The sequence below is a fragment of the Hippoglossus hippoglossus genome, chromosome 13 (genome assembly GCF_009819705.1).
Source record: "Hippoglossus hippoglossus isolate fHipHip1 chromosome 13, fHipHip1.pri, whole genome shotgun sequence".
NCBI lineage: Eukaryota > Metazoa > Chordata > Actinopteri > Pleuronectiformes > Pleuronectidae > Hippoglossus > Hippoglossus hippoglossus.
In genome coordinates this window covers 18,640,014-18,665,302 of record NC_047163.1, presented here as the reverse complement: position 1 = coordinate 18,665,302, position 25,289 = coordinate 18,640,014, and the positions used below count along the sequence as shown (strand labels likewise).

Sequence of the window (25,289 nt, the reverse complement as noted above, 5' to 3'; positions counted from 1 at the left end):
GATTAATTGTGATAGTAGGCCTATATCTTGTTAACTTTACTTAGAGCAAACTTAATTAATTTGTGTCGTACCAACTAAATCGTTTTTTTTAAGTTGGTAAAAAAAAGTTTACCAAGGTATGGTATGAGGTTATGTTTTCACCCCTGTGTGTTTATTGGTGCGTTTGTAAGTATTAAGCAAAAACTGCTGATGGATTAACACAAAACTTTGGCATGGATCTGGATCAGGAGGCGGATCCAGGAATACTTTTTCACTCTCTTAAGGGCGTTTTTCAACATTTTCGATGCATTTCTCCGATAACATTTGGGATCTTGATGAAAATATAAATGTTCAGGGGACAGGTTTTTATGAGTGTGTGCAAATTGGTGCGGATACAAATGTAAACCCAGATCAAGTGACTTTAAATCTGGTTTCACAAGGGGACTGTTGTGTTCTTTGGTGGAGGTGTACGCACTCTACTTAGTGCCATTCTAGCTCCCTCTCCTCACACGTTCCAACCCAATTCATGGGCTATTCCCCAGCTCCTCCAGCAGGGGGCGGTCCTCACAATGAACCTGTTCTCACCGGCCTTGCTGCAGGGAGGATGGTGCGCTTCTCTTCTTGTACATAGCCGGCAGTGTTAGGAGCCAGTGGGCGGAGCAGCCCCCAGAAGATGCGGATGCTGACCTGAAGATGCGGTAGGTCAGGTGCTGCTATATTTAATATGTTTTACGTGAAACAAGACGCTGCGGCACTTCCTCTAATGCGGTGGAATGAAAACCCTACATGTGATGAAGAGACGGTCTTTGTCTGCTAAACCCCTGAACAGAAACAAACGATAGAGGCTTTGTTTCCGGTAAACAAGCAGGGCTACCCTTCCTGTCTCTGCAGTTTGAGTGTGCTGAGATCTGGCCTCTTTAAGCACATTTCTTCAAACGGATGTATTTACGTTTATGTCTAATGATCGTTGGTACGAGAGAAAAACAACAGCAGCTGTCACTGTGCGTGAAAATCCTCTGAGCTGCTTAGGTGTGAGGGATGACATCCACAGGGAAGTGATGCAGTGTGATGAGATGTGTCCGCTGTGATTTACATCCGAGGCCTTTGGGAGGAGGCTTTTTACTGGATCTCACTGACAGGAGCTTTACATCTCATCTTTGTAAACAAACAAGCTGCAGCATTGTATCGTATTGTATTGAAGAGGTTCTTGGGTCCACCATCATACAGATACACTGATCTCACTTGTTTCAGCCGGTAGATGCTCCTCTCCCTGACGCTACTCCTGTGGAGGCTCCATCGATATTTCTGCGCCATGTTCAGCTCGGAAAGACTCACGGTGCCGGATTATGTCAGCCGGCTGCAGAGAGGGAGGAGCGGCTCCGGCTCCGACCCCCAAAGACCGGTGTCCCCGGGCGTCAGCGCCGACGTGCAGGCGGTGCTGAGCGTCTCGCTCCCCGCCCTGCGAGCCGCCATCGGGAGGCTGAAGTCGGCCAAAGAGTCCTGCGATTCGGAGGAGACCCGCCGGGGCATCGCGGAGATCTTCCAGCTGGTGGAGGAGGCCTGGGTCCTACCCACCGTGGGCCGTCAGGTGGCCGAGGAGATCTGCAACAGGGTCCGGCTGGAGGGAGGCCTGGAGCTACTGCTTCAACTCCACCAGACACCTTCTGTGGAGATCATCTATGAGTCTGCAAAACTGCTGGAGCAGATACTGATCTCAGACAACAGGTACAACAGCGATGAAACCTGTTATCTCTCCACTATCTATACATTATTAATATTACAATATTAATGTTTAATTTCTGTTGTCAGACATGTGCTGTGTTTGCACATGAATCAACAAAAAACACTCAAATATGATGCAATACTATAACATACTAGGTGCTACTCTGTAGAACTAAATCTTTTTTTGTATATGCAACTAAAAATTAACCTCTCAACAACGTCTCAACAAAACTTTGACATTGCAAGATTTATAAATGTTTCAGGCAGTATTTTGTTTTGTGATCACAATTTTGAGAGATACAAAAGTTAACAAGGTAAAACTATTTACCAGAAGGAAAGTAAGCTCATGTAATCAAATGTTAGCAATAAATCCAAATAGTGGCATCTTTCATTTCCTCTTTCAATTCCTCTAAAACAAAATGCCAGGGAGTGATGATGAAGGGGAGCGTTCAATAATACAATAATTTAGGCAGTATTTGTTTTTGTGCAAACCTGCTATGTTGGCTTTACAGCTCATTTTAACTATCAGTTGATCTTAAGTTTTATATTTATTCTCTTTTAGTTCATCTTTGTTTAGTTTTCAAAATGTCACTAAAAGGTAATACTGGCATCTTGTAATTTATTTTCTCAAACCTGCATCCTAAAACTGAATATATTCAATCAACAATGCACACAAAACAGAAAAGCAACACGTCCTCATAGTTAGAAATGCTGATCTTGTCACATTGTCAAAATATTCTTTTGATCAACAAATCACATCACTAACTGTTTCTGCACCCGCTGGTTTTTAACTCAATACCTGTTCCATCTTATGACCATTATGAATTGATGTCATTCTACACACACCTACAAGTTTGTGTGATTCATGTATTGCCATCATGTACACATTTCTGTTGACAGAGATTACATTGCTCGTATCGGACTGGGGGTCATCCTAAACCTGACCCGACAGCAGGAAGATGCCCAGCTTGCTCGCAGCGTCTCTGGGATCCTGGAGCACATGTTCAAACACACCGAGGAGACGTCTGTCCACCTCATCTCCAATGGCGCCCTGGATGCCCTTCTCTTCTGGTGCCGGGGCACGGATCCCACCGTGCTGAGACACTGTGCTGTGGCCCTGGCTAACTGTGCCATGTACGGGGGCCACCGCTGCCAGCGTTTGATGATTGAAAAACAAGCGGCTGAATGGCTTTTCCCTCTGGCTTTCTCCAAAGAGGACGAACTTATTCGGTTCCATGCATGCCTGGCTGTGACTGTGTTGGCCGCAAACAAAGAAATTGAGGAGGAGGTGGTGAAATCTGGGACCTTGGAGCTGGTGGAGCCGTTCATTGCTTCCTTGGATCCGGATGAATTTGCCCGCAATTTATTGGACAGAGCAGACTTCATGCAGGGGAGGACAGCATCTGATCTGCAGCACTTTCTGCCTTTACTGGATGGCACAAGACCGGAGGGAAAGTGCATTGCAGCCTTTTACTTTTGTGTTGAGTCCAGCATCAAGTCTCGTCAGCGCAACACTAAGGTACAACCGAAGTCCACTTTCCATAGAACTCAACATTTTAGCTTGTACTGTCTGGTAACTTTGTTGTGAATAAGTTTTGTCTTCTGTTCCAAGATATTTCAAGAGATCGGAGCAGTGCAGGGCCTTAAAAGAATCGCCATGTACTCCAGTAATGGTACAGCCTGTTCCCTCGCCAAACGGGCACTGAAAATGATGAACGAGGAAGTTCCAAATCGCATCCTGCCGTGTGTTCCAAACTGGAAAACCTGTGAGGTGCAGAAGTGGCTACAGCAGGTTGGGTTCAGTACCTACTGTGACCGTTTCAAGGTGAGTCGGAGATCGAAGAGTCGTAGATCCATTCATCCTTTCCACCAACATCTGTCTGCAATGTGTCTGACATAGTTCACGATCTTGTTATGTAGGAGATGCAGGTGGACGGAGACCTCCTGCTGAACATCACAGACCAGGATCTGAGCAGTGACCTGGGAATGACTGCAGGCCTCACTCGAAAAAGGCAAGTGGTAAAAACTCTTTAACACACAATCGGAGCAAAACCTCTTCTTCTTCTCCTTCTTCACCTTTTGTATTACCCTCTCCAGATTTCTGAGGGATCTGCGTGTGTTGAAAACATATGCCAACTACTCCACATGTGACCCAAACAACATGGCGGACTGGTTAGTTGAGGTGGACCCTCGCTTCCGTCAGTACACCTACGGTCTGGTCCAGTCAGGCGTGGATCGCAATAACTTCCAGAAACTGACCGATCAGCAGCTACAGTATGACTGCAACATCAACAACGGAGTACACAGAGCCAAGGTACTATCTGCCAGTCGCCAGCCTGCACAGCCCTGCCTCACAGACGCCCAGCCTGCAGGACCCGACGTGTTCATAAGCTACCGTCGGACCACCGGCTCCCAGCTGGCCAGGTAAGAACTGAATCAGGACTAGAGGAGGTGATTCAGGATGAGAAAATAGCTCAATTAAAGCCAGTTTAAAAGTGTGAGATTGAAAATTCAGTCTGTATTCATGCATATTTTCCTTCTTCCCTGGTCCAAGCCTTCTGAAGGTTCACCTGCAGGTTCGAGGATACAGCGTCTTCATAGATGTAGAGAAACTGGAGGCTGGAAAGTTTGACGACAAACTGATCCAGAGCGTCCAGCGAGCTAGCAACTTCATCCTGGTCCTGTCGGCCAACGCACTCGACAAGTGCATGGGTGATACTGACATGAAGGATTGGGTGCATAAGGTCAGTAGTTTTTCATTCTCTAAATGTTGGGACTCATTATATCAAATCTTTGATTAAAAGCCTCAATCAAGATAATCCACATGACACCATAACACCAACCTCATTTATGTTGATATAACATCTGAACAGTATTAGTTGGAATAAACCACATCAGATTTGTGAAAGGTGCTTTTACATGTCTTTACATTTCAGTAGCTCATAGACTCTGTAAAATGATTTTTTACTTTGCAGGAGATAGTCACGGCCTTGGCTGGAAAGAAGACCATAATCCCTGTCATAGATAATTTTGCGTGGCCAGATGCCATGTCTCTGCCAGAGGACATGAGATCGGTTCTCAAATTTAATGGCGTCAAGTGAGTAACACATTTACTGTCTATTTGGGTTGGTACATTCTGGTGTTCACCACATAGTGTTCACCATGTTAAGTGCAACTGATCTTTTATTTGAATTTTCCAATGACATGACATACAAAGGTCATACACAGTGACTGATACAGTAGTATGTCAGTAATTCCCTTAACCCATGCCCCCCACAACCCACCCAAAACCCACCCAGCTCAGGTCGGGCCCCGATGGGGACAAACAACACTCCAACAAACGTCAACAAACACACACGCACACATACAGAACAACAGCTGCCAAGCATAAAAAAAAAAAAAAGAAAAGGGGGTGTAATAATAATAATGTAAATATACAAACACACATGTATGTGTATATACATCTATATATTGAATAAATGGATAAGTAAAAGGGGGAGGGAGTGGAGTTAAGGGGTGAGAAGCTACTACAGTAGTACAGGAGTGTGGGGTGTAGTAAGAGTGAGTGAGAGCCTAGGCTTCTTCCAAGTCCGGAGACAAATCAAGGAAAGGGCTCCATGTATCTTGGAATACCTTGGTAGATCCTGAAAGTGAAAATCTAAGTTTTTCGAGTTTTAAATTACAGAGAACTTCCTTGATCCAACGGTCACATGTGTTGGGGGACGGGTGAGCTTTCAATTGAGTAAAATCAGTCGCCGGGCCAGCAGGGTCGTAAAGGCCAAGGCTCGTCTCGTCGCAGAGATTAGTGACAGGAGAGGTGCCAGATATGGCTGATAAGGGGTTGGGCAAGATGGTCCGACCATAGGCTCTGCTCATTGTGTCAAAAACTCTCTCCCAAAAGGTCGTCAGTTCGGGGCAAGACCAGAACATATGAGCGTGATTAGCAGGGGATTGTTTATATCTGTTGCAAGTGTCGCTAATTTTGCATTTGTGTAATGGACTCTGTGGAGAACTTTAAGTGCAACTGATTGAATAGATATGATGTTGTTAATCTTTCAAAGCTTCAGATTCCTCAAGTGAATTTTTATCAAACCAAGTTTGAACTTTCAATTGTTTTTGATTGATGTTTAGCAGATCTGTAAAATCCATCAGAGACAACTGATTTATCTTCAAATCATCAAATGCCTGTTACCTTCTTTTGACACAGGTGGTCCCACGAGTATCAGGAGGCCTCCATCGAGAAGATCCTTCGCTTCCTGAAAAGATGCACGGACCAAATCGACGGCCCAGACACCTCCAAAGGGCAAAAGACATAAACTGTCACAAACGCAGCTATAATAAATTTCAATGATGCCAAATTCCACATGGCCTATGGTGAACTGGCCGGCAGCTTCCCCTTGCTCTGCCCAAATGCATGTGAAGCGAATTTGATGTGCTAATATAATTCGACTAAATATATTGCAAACAATACACGGAATTGAAAAAGGTAGTTCACATTGTATATAATAAACTCAAAGCCTTTAATGTACTAACTAATCATACTGCTGTATATGTATATTCAGGTACGCCTTCTGTTTCTCAGGAAAACAACTGTGATAGATCAGCTGTCACTGACACCCAGCAACATCATTATTAGCAATTTCTGAGGCTTCCACTGACACTGACATCCTCATAAAAGCTATAGAGATTCATCTTTTGATTAAGTCTCATACAACATTCATATGATGTGTGTGTTTTGTTCTTAAGTTTGGGTTGTGGCAGAAAAGAAACCTTTCCTTGCATTGAAGTGATTTCATGATCAGAGTCTCTACGATGGATTAAATGTCCGATGGAAGCATTTTTGTACAAAAATATGAGTAACACACTATAAGTGCACGCCTAATTTAACCAAACAGATGTAATGAGTGTACAGGCAATGAAATACATGCGTATAGTATTAAATGCTTCCTTTCCTCTGTAAAAGTAGATACGATCACAAGCAATCATGCAATGGTAACTCCTGGAAAAGTATGACCTATTTTGTTTTACAGTGTTTTCTTCACTTGTTGAAACACAGTAACACAATACGTAACACTGTAATTAATTCAGTTGACTTGAGGTTTTATCTGCCAGTGTTAAGACTGTTGAGTAATTACCTATCTGCTTTTGCAGTTGATATTTCATCCTTGCAAGTAAGTAAGTGTATTCAATAGAAGAAATCCAGAAATATGACATGAACACCAAGGTTTGTGAAAATATAAAAGAGAAGCGGTGGATAACTGCTGTAGCTGTACACCTGTGACGATCGAACATCAAAACTGACAAAAAAACATCCTTCTTTATTGATGCTGAAATAAAGACATGATGAAACATTTACAAATTAACCAAAGCAGTTGTTAAGATGTGTTGTCACGTTTGATAATTGATTTGATTTCTTTAGCTTGAATGCAACTTCTGTTCTGAAGGATTTCATCCGGTTATGCCTTAATATTATTTGCCTTCAACGTCCTCATAGCATCTGTTAAAAATGCTCATTTACATTTTTTCAACTAGTTGTACAGGACTTTATTGTTTTTTATTCCCAAGTGTTTTTATGGTTTTCAGTGTAAAACAAACAAATTATTTGGTCTCTTTATTTGAAACATGAAAACAAATAGAATGTGTTAAAAACAGTGAAATGATCTTTCATTTGAAGTTCACTTACATACATGTGAAATGTGAACAGCTGTCATAATCTTAATCACAAAACAAACATGTTAATTCCAATAAATAAAATGAATGCTGCACATATTGATTATGATGAAGTAAAAACAGCCTCATTGGTCAGTTTTGTCACTCAGTATGTCTGAAGAACGGCTTTGATCACATGATCTGAACAAACTGCTGCCCCGTGTAAAAAACAATCTTCATGCAGATCAATTCAGTCGTCCAGTTAATGCTTCACTTAACATTGTGACTTCCCTTTGTGCATTTTAAAGCTGATTTGGCAGCTCTTGTTCCCTCAACGTGGAACCAGGTTGTGACCCCTGTGCGCATGTCGGGCTGTGGGTCTGAGCTCTGGGACTATCCAGTGTTGTTCAGGGAGTTTGGACTGTGCACTCTGCTTTATGGGAAAAGGACGGAGGGAGGGAGGAGGGTCAAGGTGTAACTCAGTAATCCCAGGCTGCTGCTGCAGTTTTAATCGTAGTTGCGTTTGGACATGTTTGTACAAATTCTTTGTTATGAGTAAAATCCTGCAATCAAAAGTACCAAAGTAATAGAATCATACATTAAGTACCAAGAGTAATGGATGTTATATTATCGGAATATAATAACTGATGCAGGTGGAGCTCAATTTAACCACTTTAGATACTGCTGACTAGTCCCCAGTTTCTGATAATGCAGTGTTTTCATAAAAAAAAAAGATAAAATAAGGTGTACTCAAAGCAGATGATATGTATAAAAAAAAACAGTTGACTTCTGATTTGAAATAAATTGCACATGGTGAAGAATCAGGGGAAAAGAATCTGTAAGATACTGTACATTCCAGATGCAGATGAAAAATCTGCATTGAAATTCCATTGTCCATATAAAAGTTAATTGACAGAATATTGGTTTGAAAAACAGTATACAGGAAACAATTGGATTCATAAACTTTCTGTAAGATAACCTCTGTGATGTTCTTTCCCAGAAGGAACAGAAAGTGTGTGACCAATCTCATATCCTGATTTCATATCCAGATAACGATACATATCACTCCTAGTTAACCGCCAATCGTATCTTTTATTGACTATGTAAATATCTTTGCAGGTAACAACAGCAGCTATTATCTCATTCCATCTTCATGATTCTTTATGATTCTGTTTCAGGTAAAAGTCTTTTACAACGTCTGTGTCTGCATTTTCTTTTGTCGCACTAATCCGTCTCTGTACTGTTTGATATGATTCTTGTGAAGGTGCCAAAAGAGGTTAGTGGTGTGAGTCTGTTTTATGACATAATTTGAAACGTACCGTTAGTCGGAGTCCTCTTGCACTTTACCTTCCCCTAGCACTTTACTCTGCAGTGTGCCATTCAAGCTATTGAAGTCCATATATAAAAAATGGAAATGTACAGAAAATTCTTTGGCACTCATTGCATTGATAGTGAAAATGTGTCAAATCACAAAATAAAAGCATGAATAAAATCTTCTTCATTACACCACTACCTGAGTACAAAGTTGAGATTTTAGGACCCGCAAATATAAAAAAAACTCCAGTGTCTAGCATCTAATCATTAAGACATTGTCAGTGAAGTCAGACAGAAGTTTGATTCTTCATCCTTTGATCTTTATCACTTGATGTGACTAGAATCCAGTCGCTCAACTCTCTTAAAATCGTTTCCCTGAGGATCACAGATGAACATGATGGATTTCTCTGTGCCAGAGCTGCTCACCACACACACTGACACCAGGAGGAACTGAAACCACATGACAGGTTCCTCCTCTGCATCTTTTCAGGTCAGGATACTGTGGAGTCTCTGAGGTCTCTCCTCTGGTCTAAACATTGTAGAGTCCTTGAAAGACAGATGATAAAAAGTAGCAAAACATTTTTAAGGAGTGGATATAGATTTTCTGATATTTCACAGGTATTTGTTGAGAATTTCTACCTCTTATAAGAAGAGCACAGCAGTGAAATAAAGAAAAGACAAGTTACTGAGACACAAGCAGACTCACCCTATGATTCCAGCAGGGACGAAGAGGATGATGGCAGCAAAAAGGAAGGAGAAGCCCTTCATGAAGTGCAGGGTGGCTGGGTACAGTGAGTTGAAGACACCACTACCCACCAGAAAACATAAGCTCTCCACACAAGCAACAGAGGCAAACAGGGCACCTGCAACAAAACAAAAACACACACAGTTATCTACACAAGCTGTCCCTCTGGATCAAGGGACATGTGCTGCAAATGAAACAGCGAGTGGTGCAACACTGCTCTACATTTGGTTCACCGACTAATTCAAACAAAACACAGCTGCGCTACCTCAAAATATACTGGTTTAATGTTATCCATACAGTTTGCTGTGTCAAAAACAGTTGTTTTAAACATGCACAGTGTTTAAATGTGATGGCAGCTGACCTTGCTCTGATGGGTCCACCAACTTTGACAGCTTCGACCTGAGAACAGGTGTCGTGGCCATGAAGAGGAAACACAGACCATAACCTGGTGACACACATAAAATGATATTTTTACTTTGATGCTCAAGTAAACTGATCTGAAGTTACATGGGAGTTTTTTGATTGCCTGGTCTTCACGTTTACATTCTCAGTTCGACAGCTTGGTAAGTCTGTCAGATGCGTTTGGCTGATAATGTTAGATCAGTTTCACCTGACCACCAGAAGAAGTGTGTTTGTTTTCAAAACTTGTCTTGTAAAAAGGTGGGAAAGCACTAATAACGGACAATGAAAAGAAAAATGTATCTTTGTGTAATGTGCAATTTTGCTGCAAAGGATAAACCCAGAAAAGATCCAAATAGACAATCATGCCGAAGCCAAATATGCTAAATAGAGCACATATAAACACAGATTTCTGTTCTGAGAGTGATTTGATTTTGAATGGATCTCACCTGTATTGTCCAGATTTTTTCTTTATGAGTAGAAAATCTTTTAGTTAGAAAACCTTATTTTCAACCACCATAATACTTTACGAGGAAAGCTGTTTACAAAACATCTGGATCATTAACTCACTTCTGAGCCTCTCACCTGTGAACATGAGTTGAATGGTGTCAGCTACAGAGAAGACCACTAGCCCCGTAATGTTGGAGGCCAGACCCACAAGAGCCACCCAGGAGTCCTCCAGGCAGCGCTGCATGATCTTCAGCCCCAGCAGACTGCTCAGGTAGGCCAGGTGCTGAGCTGCTGACCCGTAGCCAATGAGGGCGGGGCCCCAGCACAGTGGCGAGCTTAACTCGTACAGCACATACAGCTCCCTGCAGCCGGAATGTACCATCACCACCAGGAAGAAGCTGAGTGTGTAAAACCATAGCTTGCATCTATGAAACCCTCCACCATCCTCACTGCTCCTCCCTCCTGATGAGTAGAGGCGCCAGACAGCCTTGTGGTGGCGAGGGGTGAGGAGCTTCGCACTTGGGTCTGGCAGGACAGACTCTCGAACAAACAGGTAAGCGTACAGAGCTGAGGCCAAGTTGGTGGCCAAGGCCAGCCAAAATGGGTTGATGTACCTAAATGCAAGCATTAACATATAGTAAGGATTTTGAATCAAAGCAAAGTGCACTAACTTGCCTGACATTTCTTACCCTTGTGCACGCCGCCACTGCCCCCCGATAATGCTGGCCAGCATCCCTGACAGACCCAGACAGGCCTCCAGCACTGCCACCCTGAAGGTACGGGACCTCCTGTCACTGGTATCAGCCACATATGCAAAGCAGCCTGCCAGGATGGCATTGAAATCACCTGAAAGGCCACTCAGCATTCTGCCCAGTAGAAAATAGACCACCGGCAGCTTCAGGTACATCACTACGAGGTAAACTACTGCCTGCAGTGCCAGGCCAAGGTTAGGGAGGATGAGAACTGGCCTGCGACCCGCGAGGTCACTCCATGAGCCCAGGAGAGGCACAACCAACAGGCCTACAGACAAGCCTGCCAGACTGATGTACAGGTTCCAGTGGGCTGTTAGGGTTTCCACCTCCTGATGGAAAAAAACAGAAGGCAGGGTGGAGGTCATCATCATCATTCTTGTCAGGGAGACTTTACAGATTGTGGAAAAACACAGTCTTAGTTTTGTTAAAACTTATAAGATATAACTGAAAACAGGTTTCATTTATTTTTCCCCACCCAGAGGTTTTGATGAAAAACCATTATACTTATGGAACATATCAACCCACAAATATACAGAATCACAATGTTCTATTTACTGTTTTCTTTTCGGCCAATTTCTATTTTTCTATCTTTTGGAGTTTTTGATGAAGGCCCACTTTGGATAGCCACAGGTATTAAGTGCTTCCCTGATGTGCCTCTGCCCCTTCACCCTTGGTCATTGTGGGTATGTTTTACTCTAAAAATACCACACCTGGTATGAACATGTGGTTTTTGTGATCTGACCACAAGTGGAAAACTCTGAGTGTGCCCCTTCACATAAAGTAGTTTGAGGTTTGCCTGAAATTTATATTCTATATGTGCAATTTTTTTTACTTTTCTCTTCCACCTTCCAGACCACAGCCATATCTGCCACTATTGCATATGTGACACTGGGTATTTACACTGACACAGAATTGGACAATAAAACAACATCAGCAAATCATCACAATATACTTTTCATAAATAAGAAAATAAGAGAAGTTGAATAATATATATCAATATAATGGTTATACATTGTGCAAACACAGTGAGGACATATAAATCATAACTGATCTAAGTCAGATTTGTAAAGTGTTTTCTCTGCTCACAAATAAGAGTTTAAAGTCACAACCCTCACTCAGGAGCAGAAATCGGTTGTTTACTGTTGCACTTATCGTGACAGTTTTCAATCTCGACTAATCAACTATCGAATAGCCGTATCGATCCGCCCTGTAGCAGCCATACGAGACGATACGACGATAAATAGCCGTTAGCAGACGGTGGGTGTGGGCGTCACCTTCTGCAGAGGGTCGGGGGGCGCGGAGCCGTTGGTGCACTCCGACCTCTTGGAGCCGTTGTAGCCGAGGTCCTCGCTGAGTCGGTCCCACAGATACTGAGTGGACAGAGGCCCTTGCAGGACCAGAGAGAACATGGAGAGGAAGAGCACCGGCTCCACGGACACCGGCGGCAGCAGCTGCCATGAGAACCGGGGTCGGGGGTCGCAGCTCCCGGTGGTGGTGGGTACGTCAGCTTGCTCCGCTTCGGATGTAGCGTTGAGGACATCAGCGGGAAGAATGGCTGCGGTTTCCGACTCCTCCATGTCGAGCTGGATTAACTGTAAACATGAACTGTGAACTTCTCGGACTCAAGTCTCCACTGAGGATTCACACACTAACCAACTAGTTAGTCCTTCTCTGACTGCAAACTAGCTAACTATGCTAATGCTAGAAGAGTTAGCGCTGCCGGAGTTTGTGTTTAGTTCAAGTTAAAGGAGTTAACCTATCAAGCAGCTCCGCTCCATAAAGGAAGTAATACACGTTAAAGCATTGACTCAGCGACACCACGTGGACGAAGAGGTGAACTACACTTCATTTAACACAAACAGTTGTTTATGTCAGTGGTTTATTCTGGGTTAAGGCCCCTACATGATCATATATGAATATATATAAGAAAATATTCCAGAGACCCCTCATATATGTTCATTGGAATAATTGGACATAGCCTAATTTTGACACTCTTACTTCATTATGTGAAAGAACCACAGAAGTGTCTCATTAGATATTTTGATATACAAATACAAGTCCTGGAGATATACCATGATCTGCACAACTTGACGCTAAAAGTGTGGGCACCGTGGCACCTCACAGAAACTAAGATCATGTCTGATACTCATGCACACACACATTTCACCACAGAATAAAACTAAGAAGTATTTTTGTCCACACCTTAATTATCTGAGTGTATGGTCTGAACTTACTTTTGTTTTTTAGGTCACTTTATAACTCAATTTTTTATCCAATTGCTTTCTTTCATACCAGATACAAAAATCAAGATTTATGTATTTGAAAATTATTATTATTTTATTGTTATTGTTATTGTTATTGTTATTATTTAATTTGATCACAATACTAATTGATCAACACAAACATATATAGAAGACATTTTCACTGAGCCAGAGTTTACCTAGAAGGCTTATTATTAATGTCTGTAGTTTCTCGTTTCTCTGCTGAATCACATGATTGTAACTTGAGCAGCTAACATGAACACACCCTTTCAGGTCAGTTTAATACAAATAATTACAGAGCAGTGATGAAAATGAAAACACCCTGCAGTCATTTAGGATGCTTGACAAAGAGTTTTGTTTTTTCAGTCAGTCACTGCATTTAGAAAGGAGCTTTTGTGTGTCTGTACTAATCCTTCATTTAGAGACCAATAGTTTGTTTTCTTTAATAAAAAAGAATCAGCTTGTAAAAACATTAGCATACAACTCTCTTCTCATCATAAGTTGTACTTAGTCTCTTAATTAATTATGCTTTACATATGGATATATTTTATGGTGTAATATGCAATAAACCAATCAGAGAGCTATCTCGCTTTCACATTAAAAGCCAGGTGAGTTTGGACATTGGTTATACGATTATAAGATTGCTGTTATAAGTTTTTTACAAGGTCATAAGAGAGAACATTTGGCTGTAGAGGAAACAAATGTGTTTCCTCTACAGGAAACACAAAAACAAGTGTGCATGTTCACATGTTGTTCATCCATCTACAGTATATAGGTGCATATTACTATTTAGAAAATACACTCTTAAGATAACAGTGGAACACTGCACCTCTGTTTTGTTGGTCAGTACCTTTCTGCTGCTTCATGATAGAAATACACCTGATCCCACCTGACCAATGAGACCAGCACACCTCACCCAAAAAAACCCTCTTATTTGACGTGGTCACACTTGCACTGATATTTTTTTAATGAATTTTCTTATATAATTTTTTGTCTCTTAAATAAAACCTTGAAGAGGATTATCTACAATATAATTTAAGTCAAAACTTGAATTACAAATGTTATATGTTTTTTCCCAGCAGAGAATCTTTTCCTTGTACAGTAACTGTCAGGGACTTTCGCCAGTGGAGTAATTAAATACAAACTCAAGGTTTGTCTCAAGTGATAAAATGTCAATCATGAATCTCACACACACACACACACACACACACACACACACACACACACATACACACACACAGCAGGGGGACAATCTGGTTTGTCTGCATATCAGCCATTGTGGGAGATGTTTCATTGGAACCACATTGTTATTCATTAGTTACACCCACCTGAGTTATGTTATCTGATGGAACTTTGTTGTTTTTACCTTTCCTGCTCCTTTTGCAAGACATACACAACAACACAATCGTCACTTTGTAGTTCATATACAGGGGTCGAGGTTTTGTCTGCTTTATCTTGAGATATCTGTACTTGATTCAATGCATCTTGCTCACTTTGATAATTATTGATTAATTCTGATTAAATCTGACCTTACTCTCCCATAACTTTAAACTTATTCAAACATTTTTATACCGATTTATCTATTTTCATACTCTTTTATTTTGATATTTTTAATTGCTTTCATATTACTTGGAAATTATTTTAAACTTAAAATTGATTTCCGCTCATTTTATCTCTGTGTTGTTTTTAATGTCTCTGTCCAGCACCATGAACTTACCGCTGTGTATGAAATGTGCTTTATAAATCAAGCAGCCTAGCTATTATGTCCCATTACTACATTAAGTGTCTGCAGGTTTAAAATCACATGAATGTCGTTGACTGGATGTGCTAACCCCGTGATCGGTCATGATAATAAAAATCATTTTTTTGTTTTTATTAATCCTTTACAGCTGATGCAGACGAAGCAGCTACCGCATTTTACAGTCGAGATCAAAGAGATTATCTTGATTCTGTAGATCATTGGTCCCGGTTTCTTACTTTATCTACCACCTGCTAAACACTTGGAAACACACCCTCAAATTGCAGGTCCCTCACTCTAAAGTTAATCGTTAATCTTTTTCCACTATATAAACCGACTTCATATGTAACAGTCTTCTACATTGAACAGTGGGATCACAAATATTTTTTCTCTCTTTGACTCAATACCGTGGATGTGCATCACACCTCGTGGATCATGGCTGGATTTCTAACATGGCTGTGGCGATATAGGAATTACATCGTGGTCGTCCTGACGCCTCTTCTGCTTCTGCCGCTGCCACTCGTCAGTCCGACTCCAGTAAGAACATGAACATGTATATGTGTACTTTTCTGTAAAAGAGATAATCTGCAGACCGTTTTTTGACTCAGATGTGTTGTATAAGGATCACTTCTCTGATTGGATAATGTGGTTCAAAGTCATGCACTATATTAAGCCACCACTATGAAACTTTCAGCCTTTAAATGTGGCTGAATATGTAGGTTTAAATAAGTGTTTCTGGTGTTGAGTTGCTCTGTTGCAAAATTGGCTAGAAATGCATTAAATTACAGCTTATATTACTTTAAATTAAGCAAGTGTGGCTTTAAAATGTATAAGTTTGATATGAGATGGCAACTATTTGTTTGGGTAGATGCATGAAAAGTTGCTACCCAAGTGCAGCAAGAATTCTAGACAAGCCCTTACTCATGACTTCTCCAGGTCAACCTCACTGCACATTTCCTTAACTCCTTTTACCAAAACATTAAAAGAACATCAGAGAACAGACCTGACAATAGAACCATAAAGGTGCATTATCATATCTGAACTTTGACCTTTGGCCAAAGGTGCTTCGATACCAAAAACCTTTATGAACTACACTGTCACTCAGTAGAGCGCATACCTCCACCAAGGGCCAGCAGTCCCCTTACATTCAATCAAGCTGCACAAAATTTCTCATAGATAAGTTTTTTTCATCAAGAACCATGAATTATTCCCTGAGAAAACTGTGAAAATGTTGAATCTCGCATTGTTTAATTAAGTGATAAAAAATTCCTTTATCTACCCCTTGATACGGATCCGTGCCCAAATTTCATGGGTTGTTCTTCACCAACAGATTTGTGCAAATTCAGTTGTTTTTGTGTAATCTTGCCTACAATATAACAAAGCAACCAACGAGCAAACAGACAGGGTTGAAAAGATAACGTAACTTTACCATAAACACAGTGCTCATTATGACTTAAATAACCACAGATGCTCAACAAAGCATCAGTTAACTCTAGACTGACTACAAACACTAATGTGAGGTGTTAAGTTTATCAGTACTGTCGATTCTCCCTAAAGTCCAGAGACTCTAAACTATAGCAATGGTGATAACTAACCAGTATCTATACATGGTGCACGGTGCCCTTGATTCTCAACAACGTAGGAAAGATTTAGCTCAACCTTCAACTCCAACCTTCAACAAATGTTCCCCTCCTAAGTATACAACGTCACATTGCTTAAAAGTTAAATCAACAAAACTAAATATCTGTATTTTCATCAGTAATTGTAATATTAATGTGTGCTGTACTAAGGACTCACAAAAAAAACACAAAACTAGGATTTTAGAAAGGTATACTTACTGTAACAATAGTGTTAAAGATTATAATTCAAACCTAAAGTGATGACTAGAAAAAAAGTATTGTCAAGGTCCTGGTGCCCTGACTGTACATGTCATAAAACTCAGTAAAACATAAGGAAAGTAGTAATAGAAATGAGAGGTGATATTTCAACAGAGCATATAAAGATGAGTTGTGTTTAGAAGTTAATGAGGCAAGTAAAGGCTGATTCTGCCGTCATGGCCGCAGTAATGAAAGTGATTTAAAATGTCATTCAGTTTCTGAAGAGTCAGGAGGGAGAGGAGATGAGTTTCATCAGGGAAGAAGATTATTTTGTGAGCAGAAATGGGACTTAGGTGTGGCAGCTTCCTAAACACAACACCAGTGGAGGGTGGAGACACCAGTTGTTCAAGCATAATTATTAAAACATTCGGATTATTACAGAATATTATACACTATTATATTCCATTGTTTTCTAATACACTGTTACGTGCTTCAAAGGGGATATTGTAGGTTCATCTCAGAAATTAATATAGTTGGTATTTTGAATTAAATGAAGGATCTATTTCTTGATTTCCTAAATCCACAAAGTATATTTTAAACGAAGATATATATCAAGTGGTATTGTATCCAAATCTGTATCCAAATTTTGTAAGACCACTGCATTAAAAATTTAAAGTGGTAAGCTTTGATAATCCAAAAAGATGAAAGACGTCCGTCCGGATTTGTGTTTATTGCTTTACACTGTTTTCTCAGCTGTAACATGTCCAGGGAAGGCCTCTGTCACTGACCCTTTGTACCATGCAATCTTTGACCATGATAAACTGAAAACTGGGATCATGTTTAAGAGATCATTCAGTCCCAATAATCCAAAATCAAAGTCCACAATCTCTACTATTTTCAGCTGATCAGAGAATGTTGAACCAGGATGACTCAGCTGTTGAAGGTTAACAGAGGTGTTTGAGTCTCTCACCTGTTTGATGTGTTTTCTCCTTCTCGACTAGACATCAACACCAGAGCATTTGTAGTCACGTGTGTCTGAATTTAAGTAGCACAATCTTTGTTGGTCGTTACAGGAAGCAAAATGTGGCTATGCGATCATCCTCATGGCGCTGTACTGGTGTACAGAGTGTATCCCCCTGGCTGTGACCGCCCTGCTACCGGTCATTCTGTTCCCCATGATGGGCATCATGGAGTCAGGAGAGGTATTTCCAACTGTTTTCTGTTATTCACAAAATTTGAATATTTCTGAGAATTTATTGACTGGCTGAAGACTGGCTCTTCTTTTAATTTCCAAGAATTAGTTCAGGATATTATTTATTTTCTTCTCTCACTCAGGTTTGTATCCAGTACCTGAAAGACTCCAACATGCTCTTTTTTGGTGGGCTGCTGGTGGCCATCGCTGTCGAGAACTGGAACCTGCATAGGAGGATCGCCCTTCAAGTTCTGCTCATTGTAGGAGTGAAGCCTTCTCTGTAAGAGACTTTGTGCTGTATATACAAACAAACATGTGCACATACATTTACATACTGCAGCTACAATACATAGAAGCATGAGGACTCTCCTGTCTGTGTCTGTGTGGCTCAGGCTGCTGCTGGCAGGAAGTTTCAGAATATAATTTTGCCTGACATTAACAAACTAATCAGTTTGACAAACTGTTGACTCTTAACAATCATGATAAAGGGAAGGGAGGTATTAAATAGTTTACAGTAAATATTTGTCCAACTAATTTCAGTTACACATTTGAATTTATAACAAATCATTCTCATTTGCTGAATGTTCCTCAGCTCTTCTTTAAAAATGACCTAATATCTAAATTACCTGTGGTGTCAATGTTTTGGTGAACACTGAAATTTGACTGTAGTATAAACTTGATTTCCTCCAGTGAAGATATTTTTAATCGTATTAAAACAAAACTTTATTTAAACTATTAATATACATGTTTTCTTCGACCTTCACCTTATCATCTAACCATTTGTTCTGTGTCCTCTCCAGTCTGATGATTGGTTTCATGACCACCACAGCCTTCCTGTCCATGTGGATCAGTAACACAGCCTCAACAGCCATGATGCTGCCCATTGCAAATGCTGTGTTGCAGCAGCTGTGTGACACAGAGGCCAACGCTGAAGAGAGGGAATATGCTCATGGAAGGGACGGTTTGGAGAATCCAGAATTTGAGATGAGCGAAGAAAGCTATCACAAGGAGCTCAGACTAAAGGAAAACAAAATCCACTTCGGTGTGTGATTGTTTATGATTGTGTCAGTATTTATTTTATTCTTTTTAAACTTTACATGTACTTGTCAATTGTTATGTTTACTGTTGTCCTAATGTTTTTTGTAGATTCAGATGATGATGACACCAAAGACAAAATGGAAATCAAAGAAAACAATGTCAATTCAAGTATGTTTTCTAACTTTGACTTTAAAGTAACTTCCTGCTTTAGAAAAAAAATTAAATACAGATGAAGAAGAGGAATAAAAGTGCAGGCCAAATAAATGATTATGGTGGTTTTAAATATCTTAGGGTTAGGGTTAGGCTTTGATGAATCTTAATTCATCAAAGTGCTGGCTCTGTTTATAAAGTTTTACACTAATCCAGAAGTGATTTTGTCTTTAATAAGTAAAACGGATACAGATAATGGTAAAGCCTGTAAGACCACGAAGTAAATTCATGTCACACACAGCACTGTACACAACAATTGTATCTTCTCCATGCTGAATGTCTGAGCTCTGTCCCTCTAGGTGTTAGTGAGAGGAGTCCAGAGGCCGAGGAGCGAAGACTGAAGAGGGAGCTGTGGTACAAGAACCTGTCGAAAGGCATGAGCCTCAGTGTGTGTTACGCCGCCAGCATCGGAGGGACAGCCACCCTCACTGGAACCACGCCCAACGTCATCCTGAAGGGCCAGATTGATGAGTGAGTATGACCTGCGCTCATGAAAATAAACACACAGACAAATTCCATCAGTCTACGCAAGGGGTATTGGTTTGTAAAAAGGTACAAATCAAAAAATGTTTTACTCCCACAGAGGTGGTTTACATAAAGTGATTACTAAAACTATGTACTTTGGAGTTTACATTCTATTTTGTCCGTGCTTCACTCATGTAACTAGTTCTCTCCATTTTAAATCAGCCAAGTAGATTTATCGATGAAACTCAAGATAAGATAAGATAAGATAGGGCGTCTATAAGATAAGGCGCCCTATTTCTTAATAGGTACTTTATTGAGTCATGCACCACCCATGCACAAACTTGCATGGAAATTGGATAAGTAGTTTTTGCGTAATCTTGCTGACCAAGAGATAAAGGGGAATGAAAACATAACCTCCTTGGTAGAGGAAATTAGTGTTGGTGTTCCCCTACCAAAGGATAAGTGAAAGCTTCAACCAGCGATTCTCAAACTGGGTGTCCCCATCCCTACGAGGGCCGCAAGATAATATCTGAAGGTCGCCAGATGGTCTTTCACTTATCGCTTTGGATAAAAGCATCAGCTAAATGAAAATGTAATGTAATGTCTTGGAGAAAAAAACAATACAATACATTAAAAATTACATATTTCAGACTGATGATTGTTTTTCCACACCAGATTATGTCTGTGCACACCAGTCTGGTTATACTGGTGGGTCGTGACTTGAAAATGTAAAGAACCACTGGCTTAAACAACAATGTAACAGCAGTTGTAGATTTACTCATCTATTATCCAGAAGGTGTTAAAGGTCTGTCACTTTTTGAAATACATTTTTTCTCTCTCCTAAACAGACTCTTTCCAGGTAATGGAGGTATAATCACCTTTGCGAGTTGGTTTGGCTTCTCATTCCCCAACATGTTGCTCATGCTTGCTCTCTCTTGGTTGTGGCTGCAATTTGTGTTTTTGGGTTTCAAGTAAGTTTGGTGAAGTGGAGTCATTCTCTGTTTCAGAGATTTTTATTTCAACCAAAGCCTGAAAAGTATGAAAACATCATTTATTTTCACGTTGTGTTATTCCAGCTTGAAAAAGTCCTTTGGATGCGGCGAAGCTGGTGACAGCGAAGCGTACCAGGTGATCAAAGATGAGTACAAAAAGCTGGGCCGTATGTGCTTCGCTGAGGGCTGTGTGCTTTTTATCTTCATTTTGCTGGTTATCCTGTGGTTCACGAGGGAGCCTGGGTTCATACCGGGCTGGGCCACTGTCCTGTTCAACAAAGACAAGCCGTGAGTACAATCATCATTTTTTTAACAGATTATCTCCACTCCACAGATAAAGTCAACCAGGGAATCAGTAGATTATATAGCCGGCCTGTTGTATCATTAAGTGCTGGTCCAGTGTCACTTGTTTGATTTGGTTATTAAAAATCTAAATTACATCAATTTTAAGTTAGTGTTTTTTTATAAAGTTATTATGTGAACCAGGTATTTTAAATCTTCTCTTCATCAGGTTCGTCACAGACGGCACTGTGGCCATATTAATGTCTTCGCTCTTCTTCTGCATCCCGTCCAATCTGCCGAGATGTTGGTCTAATGAGGGTAGGTCAAGTTTGTGATGACAACACATGTACAACAGGTGCACTGATGTAATCATCATAACAATAAAACGACGTGTAAACAGAGTAGTGATTCAGCTTTTTTTTAGGATCACATTTTTAAGGTGGGGAAATCTGAGTATATAAGGACTGACATCACGTTGCCTGTTTTGATCAGAATTTCTATATCAGTTATTTTTCTATTTCTTAAGCAACATTGATAAAATTCTGATTAAAAGAACACAGGTCAACAAGTTTTAATTGAAATAAGAGTATATGTTTAAGGAAAAAGGAGCAGGAGCTTATTCTCTTATCGGCTTTAAAGTGTGTGTCTGGAAAACACGATGGGAAGAGTTCATCCACTGTTGCGTCACAGTTTTATGTTTGGGGCATGTTAGGTCTGTCACATGAAGATAGGAGCGCAGTTTTATAACCTCGTCTGTCCACTCCAAGATCCAGTCATTAAAGTTTACTGCCTCTGGCAACACATCTCGCTGATTCAGTGCTTTCTAATAAATGTTATCCGAACTCCTTCCCCTTCTTGTAGCCTGATAGCTTCAAGGTCAAGCCTGTGCAACAGCACATGCTGTGCTACTCCTTCCACAAACCACTTCTGTATCATTGATAACGTTTTTCTCTCTTTGTAACTTAAGCTGAGCGTGACCTTCTTCCATATGCAACGAGCTCTTTGTTCCTCCTCAAAGTGTAAAAGAGTGTTTTGTACACAGAGAGGCGACAATGATTGACGCACACTTAAATTAAAAGGTGTCATGCAGACTTTAAGGTGCCAAAGTCCATTTGTCACCTTGGACAAGAGAAAATCTGTTAAAAAGTATGACTCCAGTTACAGCACCAGATGTTACTATGATTTTCATGGTGTACCACTGCATCATGTTTCTTATCTTCACAGAGCGCCTTTAAAGTCTCAGTATCTTATCTGTGGACTGTAAAAGTTGAGCTTTTCTACAGTAAGGTTAGACACCTTCCTAACCAATGGCTGAAAGTAAACTGTCAGCTTCTTTATCTTCTTCTTCTAATAGGAGCACCGGCTGAAGCCCCCTCTCCTCTGCTAACTTGGGACATCGTCCATCAAAAGATGCCGTGGAACATCCTCTTACTTCTTGGCGGAGGTTTTGCGTTGGCCCACGGAAGTGAGGTATTACAGTTGATCAAGTCCAAATTTTTTTCTGAACATAAACCTTTCTGTAAATGTTTGGATGCTGACGTGTGTTTTCTCACCCTGGATAAAGGTATCTGGACTCTCTCAGTGGCTGGGAGACACTCTCATTCCGCTGCAGAGCATCCCTCCTTTCGCCATCTCCATCCTGCTGTGTCTGCTGGTGGCCATGTTCACCGAATGCTCCAGCAACACCGCCACCACCACACTCTTTCTGCCAATACTGGCCTCCATGGTGAGACAGAAGAACATAGAAACTTCTTTTTCAACTCTTACACTACAAAAACCCCGCTGTATAAAACACAACTTTATAACTTATGATGCAATACCATGTTATCTGGAGAGTTTTACGAAATCTTTTCTACAGAACATATCCTACATTGTAAAAGTCAAATTTTATTGCATTTTGAGATCAGATACATATAACATAAATATGTTCTGCAAACTGCTCACATTTAGTACCAGCAAAACTGTCAAACCTATTCTCTGATATAGCTGTTAGGAATATTTGTTACTGTACAGTATCTGAACAAAGATCACCCTAATAAAAAAAATATTTACAAAATTATTTACAAAATCCAAATCATCTGGATCAACGCTAAAATTATACCTGTTCCCATATTAGCACTCTACACATTTCAGATTTTTCATGAAAATCTCAAAGATTTAAAACAACGTCCTATCCTATTATAAAAAATTCTATATCTGACCCCCAGTCAAGATTGACAGCAAAGGAAATAAAAAAAAAAGATTAATATATAAATACAAGCAGGGACAGATAACACTAAAAATGATATGGAAACACAGTAATCAGACTGAAGCACTAAACAGACACAGACACATATGGGAATCAATGGAAAAAAATTGATTATGAAAAATATAAAGCCAATACATTGTATGACAACTGATTTTAAAATATTTGTACTTGCCGATTCTTATCAGAGTGAATTCTTTATTTTCCAGGCAACTGCCATTAAGATACACCCGCTGTACGTCATGTTACCCTGCACCATCTCTGCCTCGCTGGCTTTCATGCTGCCCGTAGCCACGCCACCCAACGCCATTGCCTTCTCCTACGGCAACCTCAGAGTTATAGACATGGTAAGACTGTTCAGAAAAGATAGAAAACCTGAAACTGTGTGTGTTGACATACACGCACTGTTTTGGATAACGGCTCATATCCAATTTCTAGATAAGCAGCTTATATTAATCCCTGTATCTGATCATTATTATGTATTTGTATATAGACAGTATTCTGAGTATTTCCATGGAAACAGGTCAAGGGGACTGAGCAGCAAATGCTATGTATATGTAGCTCGATGGTATTAATATTATTAGATTATTATACTGTAAGACCCATTCTGATTGTGTTGACAAAACATTGCACAGGGGTCCAAATATAATGTTGTTTGTGTTTCTCTCTTCATTTCAGGCTAAGACTGGATTCATCCTGAACTTTGTTGGTGTCATAACCATCAACATTGCCATTAACACGTGGGGTGTGGCCATGTTCGACCTGAATACGTTTCCCTCTTGGGCTAATGTCACCAAAAGTCCGTGAACATGAGCTCAGGAAAACGGAAACAGGGGAGAAAAAAGAGGGGAGATGAACAATATCAGAACAGCCCGATGTGCACTGAGGCCTGTCCCTGAAGGCTGATACAGGTTCCTCTCTGCAGCTTTCTGTCTCACATCCTGCCTCACACTGTGAGCTGTGTGCTCAGAAACCAGTAGGAAACACTGGGGAATCTTTTTGTTCATGTTTTGACTGAAGTGAGTTCAGTTCAGTTAGATCATTTATCTTCTGGACAGACAAAAAAACTGATCAGAAGTTAATATAATTCATATCCAAGATTGACTTTCTGTATTTTACATACAAGACATCATATTTAAAATCCAGTGTTCTTGCATAAAAACAAGGAGATTGCTGTAAAGATATATATTGTGGCAAATGTTTATGTTGTGAGTTCATTGCATGTGTAATAAAGTGCTACACTATCCTAATATAATAAACTTAAGTTAAACAAATAATAATTTGCAAACATTTACAATCTTTATTTTTACAGTACTTTACAAGAGTCACAAAGTGCTTTACAGGGAGATAACATTTTTAAATCAGAGTTGTACAGGTTCATACATAAATGTTAAATGGTCTGTATTTATATAGCACTTTTCTAGTCTTGATGACTACAAAACAGAAAATATACATAGGAAAACAATACAGAGTACAGTTAAAAGCATTAAACAGAGCTTGGACATATTAATTACTTTAAGATCTTTTGAAAAAGATTTGTCTTTATGTGTTGTTATTAAACACGGGATGACATCCCCTTTAAACCAAATGACCAAAAAACCACCACCTTAATAACCTGCCAATACTGCCACCCTGTCTCAGCCATCCCCCCATCCCCTATGAGAGAGAGAGTGCTGCTGTGCAGACAGATAATTTGTGTGTGCAAGTGAAAATCCTATAGTTAATGCTGCTTCGCAATTTACTTTTTAAAACTTGAAACCGAATGGTATAGAATAGAACAGGAAGACAGAGCTCTTTGCCTCACTCTCCCTCTTTCTCTCCCACACAAACACACTGACTGACTTTCTGTCACAGTCAGATTAATCATCATCAACACTGGTAGAACTCCTACCCACGTTAAGGGCGGCTAAAACACCCATAAAGATTTTACTATCCTTAGCAGGCAGGCAGGATTCTTCATAAACTTGGTAGATTTCACTGTGCACTTTCACACACCATACATACATTTCTCTACAGCAGGGGCATCACATCCACACCCC

General features: G+C 40.3%; 3 protein-coding genes across 6 annotated transcripts; 2 read left to right on the top strand and 1 right to left on the bottom strand.

Moving 5' to 3' along the window:
- Window positions 1–565: 565 nt before the first annotated feature.
- Window positions 566–7,236, top strand: sarm1 (sterile alpha and TIR motif containing 1). Of its 3 annotated transcripts, none has more exons than XM_034605310.1 (9): window positions 566–677; window positions 1,231–1,704; window positions 2,602–3,220; window positions 3,314–3,526; window positions 3,622–3,713; window positions 3,799–4,125; window positions 4,256–4,445; window positions 4,677–4,798; window positions 5,909–7,236. In XM_034605310.1, exons 2-9 carry the CDS (start codon window positions 1,238–1,240, stop codon window positions 6,015–6,017), a joined length of 2,139 nt encoding a protein of 712 aa, XP_034461201.1. In that variant the 5' UTR covers window positions 566–677; window positions 1,231–1,237; the 3' UTR covers window positions 6,018–7,236. The 3 variants fall into 3 exon arrangements, with proteins under 3 accessions (XP_034461201.1, XP_034461203.1, XP_034461200.1); XM_034605312.1 differs by having other exon boundaries at window positions 582–686; XM_034605309.1 differs by having other exon boundaries at window positions 639–1,704.
- Window positions 7,237–8,104: 868 nt separating this feature from the next.
- slc46a1 (solute carrier family 46 member 1) lies at window positions 8,105–13,042 on the bottom strand. 2 transcript variants are annotated; one of them, XM_034605321.1, is made up of 6 exons: window positions 12,285–13,042; window positions 10,948–11,339; window positions 10,394–10,872; window positions 9,771–9,854; window positions 9,371–9,527; window positions 8,105–9,210 (listed from the first exon to the last, which is right to left on the bottom strand). In XM_034605321.1, the coding sequence occupies exons 1-6, from the start codon at window positions 12,585–12,587 to the stop codon at window positions 9,156–9,158; spliced, it is 1,470 nt and encodes a 489-aa protein (XP_034461212.1). In that variant the 5' UTR covers window positions 12,588–13,042; the 3' UTR covers window positions 8,105–9,155. The 2 variants fall into 2 exon arrangements, with proteins under 2 accessions (XP_034461212.1, XP_034461213.1); XM_034605322.1 differs by lacking the exon at window positions 8,105–9,210 and having other exon boundaries at window positions 9,367–9,527; window positions 12,285–12,636.
- A 1,925-nt stretch (window positions 13,043–14,967) lies between these two features.
- On the top strand, window positions 14,968–24,576 carry LOC117773405 (solute carrier family 13 member 2-like). The gene is made up of 13 exons (XM_034605314.1): window positions 14,968–15,546; window positions 17,900–18,028; window positions 18,162–18,298; window positions 18,819–19,060; window positions 19,165–19,224; window positions 19,566–19,737; window positions 20,580–20,702; window positions 20,808–21,011; window positions 21,235–21,323; window positions 22,360–22,475; window positions 22,570–22,731; window positions 23,460–23,597; window positions 23,929–24,576. The coding sequence occupies exons 1-13, from the start codon at window positions 15,445–15,447 to the stop codon at window positions 24,055–24,057; spliced, it is 1,803 nt and encodes a 600-aa protein (XP_034461205.1). The 5' UTR covers window positions 14,968–15,444; the 3' UTR covers window positions 24,058–24,576.
- Window positions 24,577–25,289: the final 713 nt, after the last annotated feature.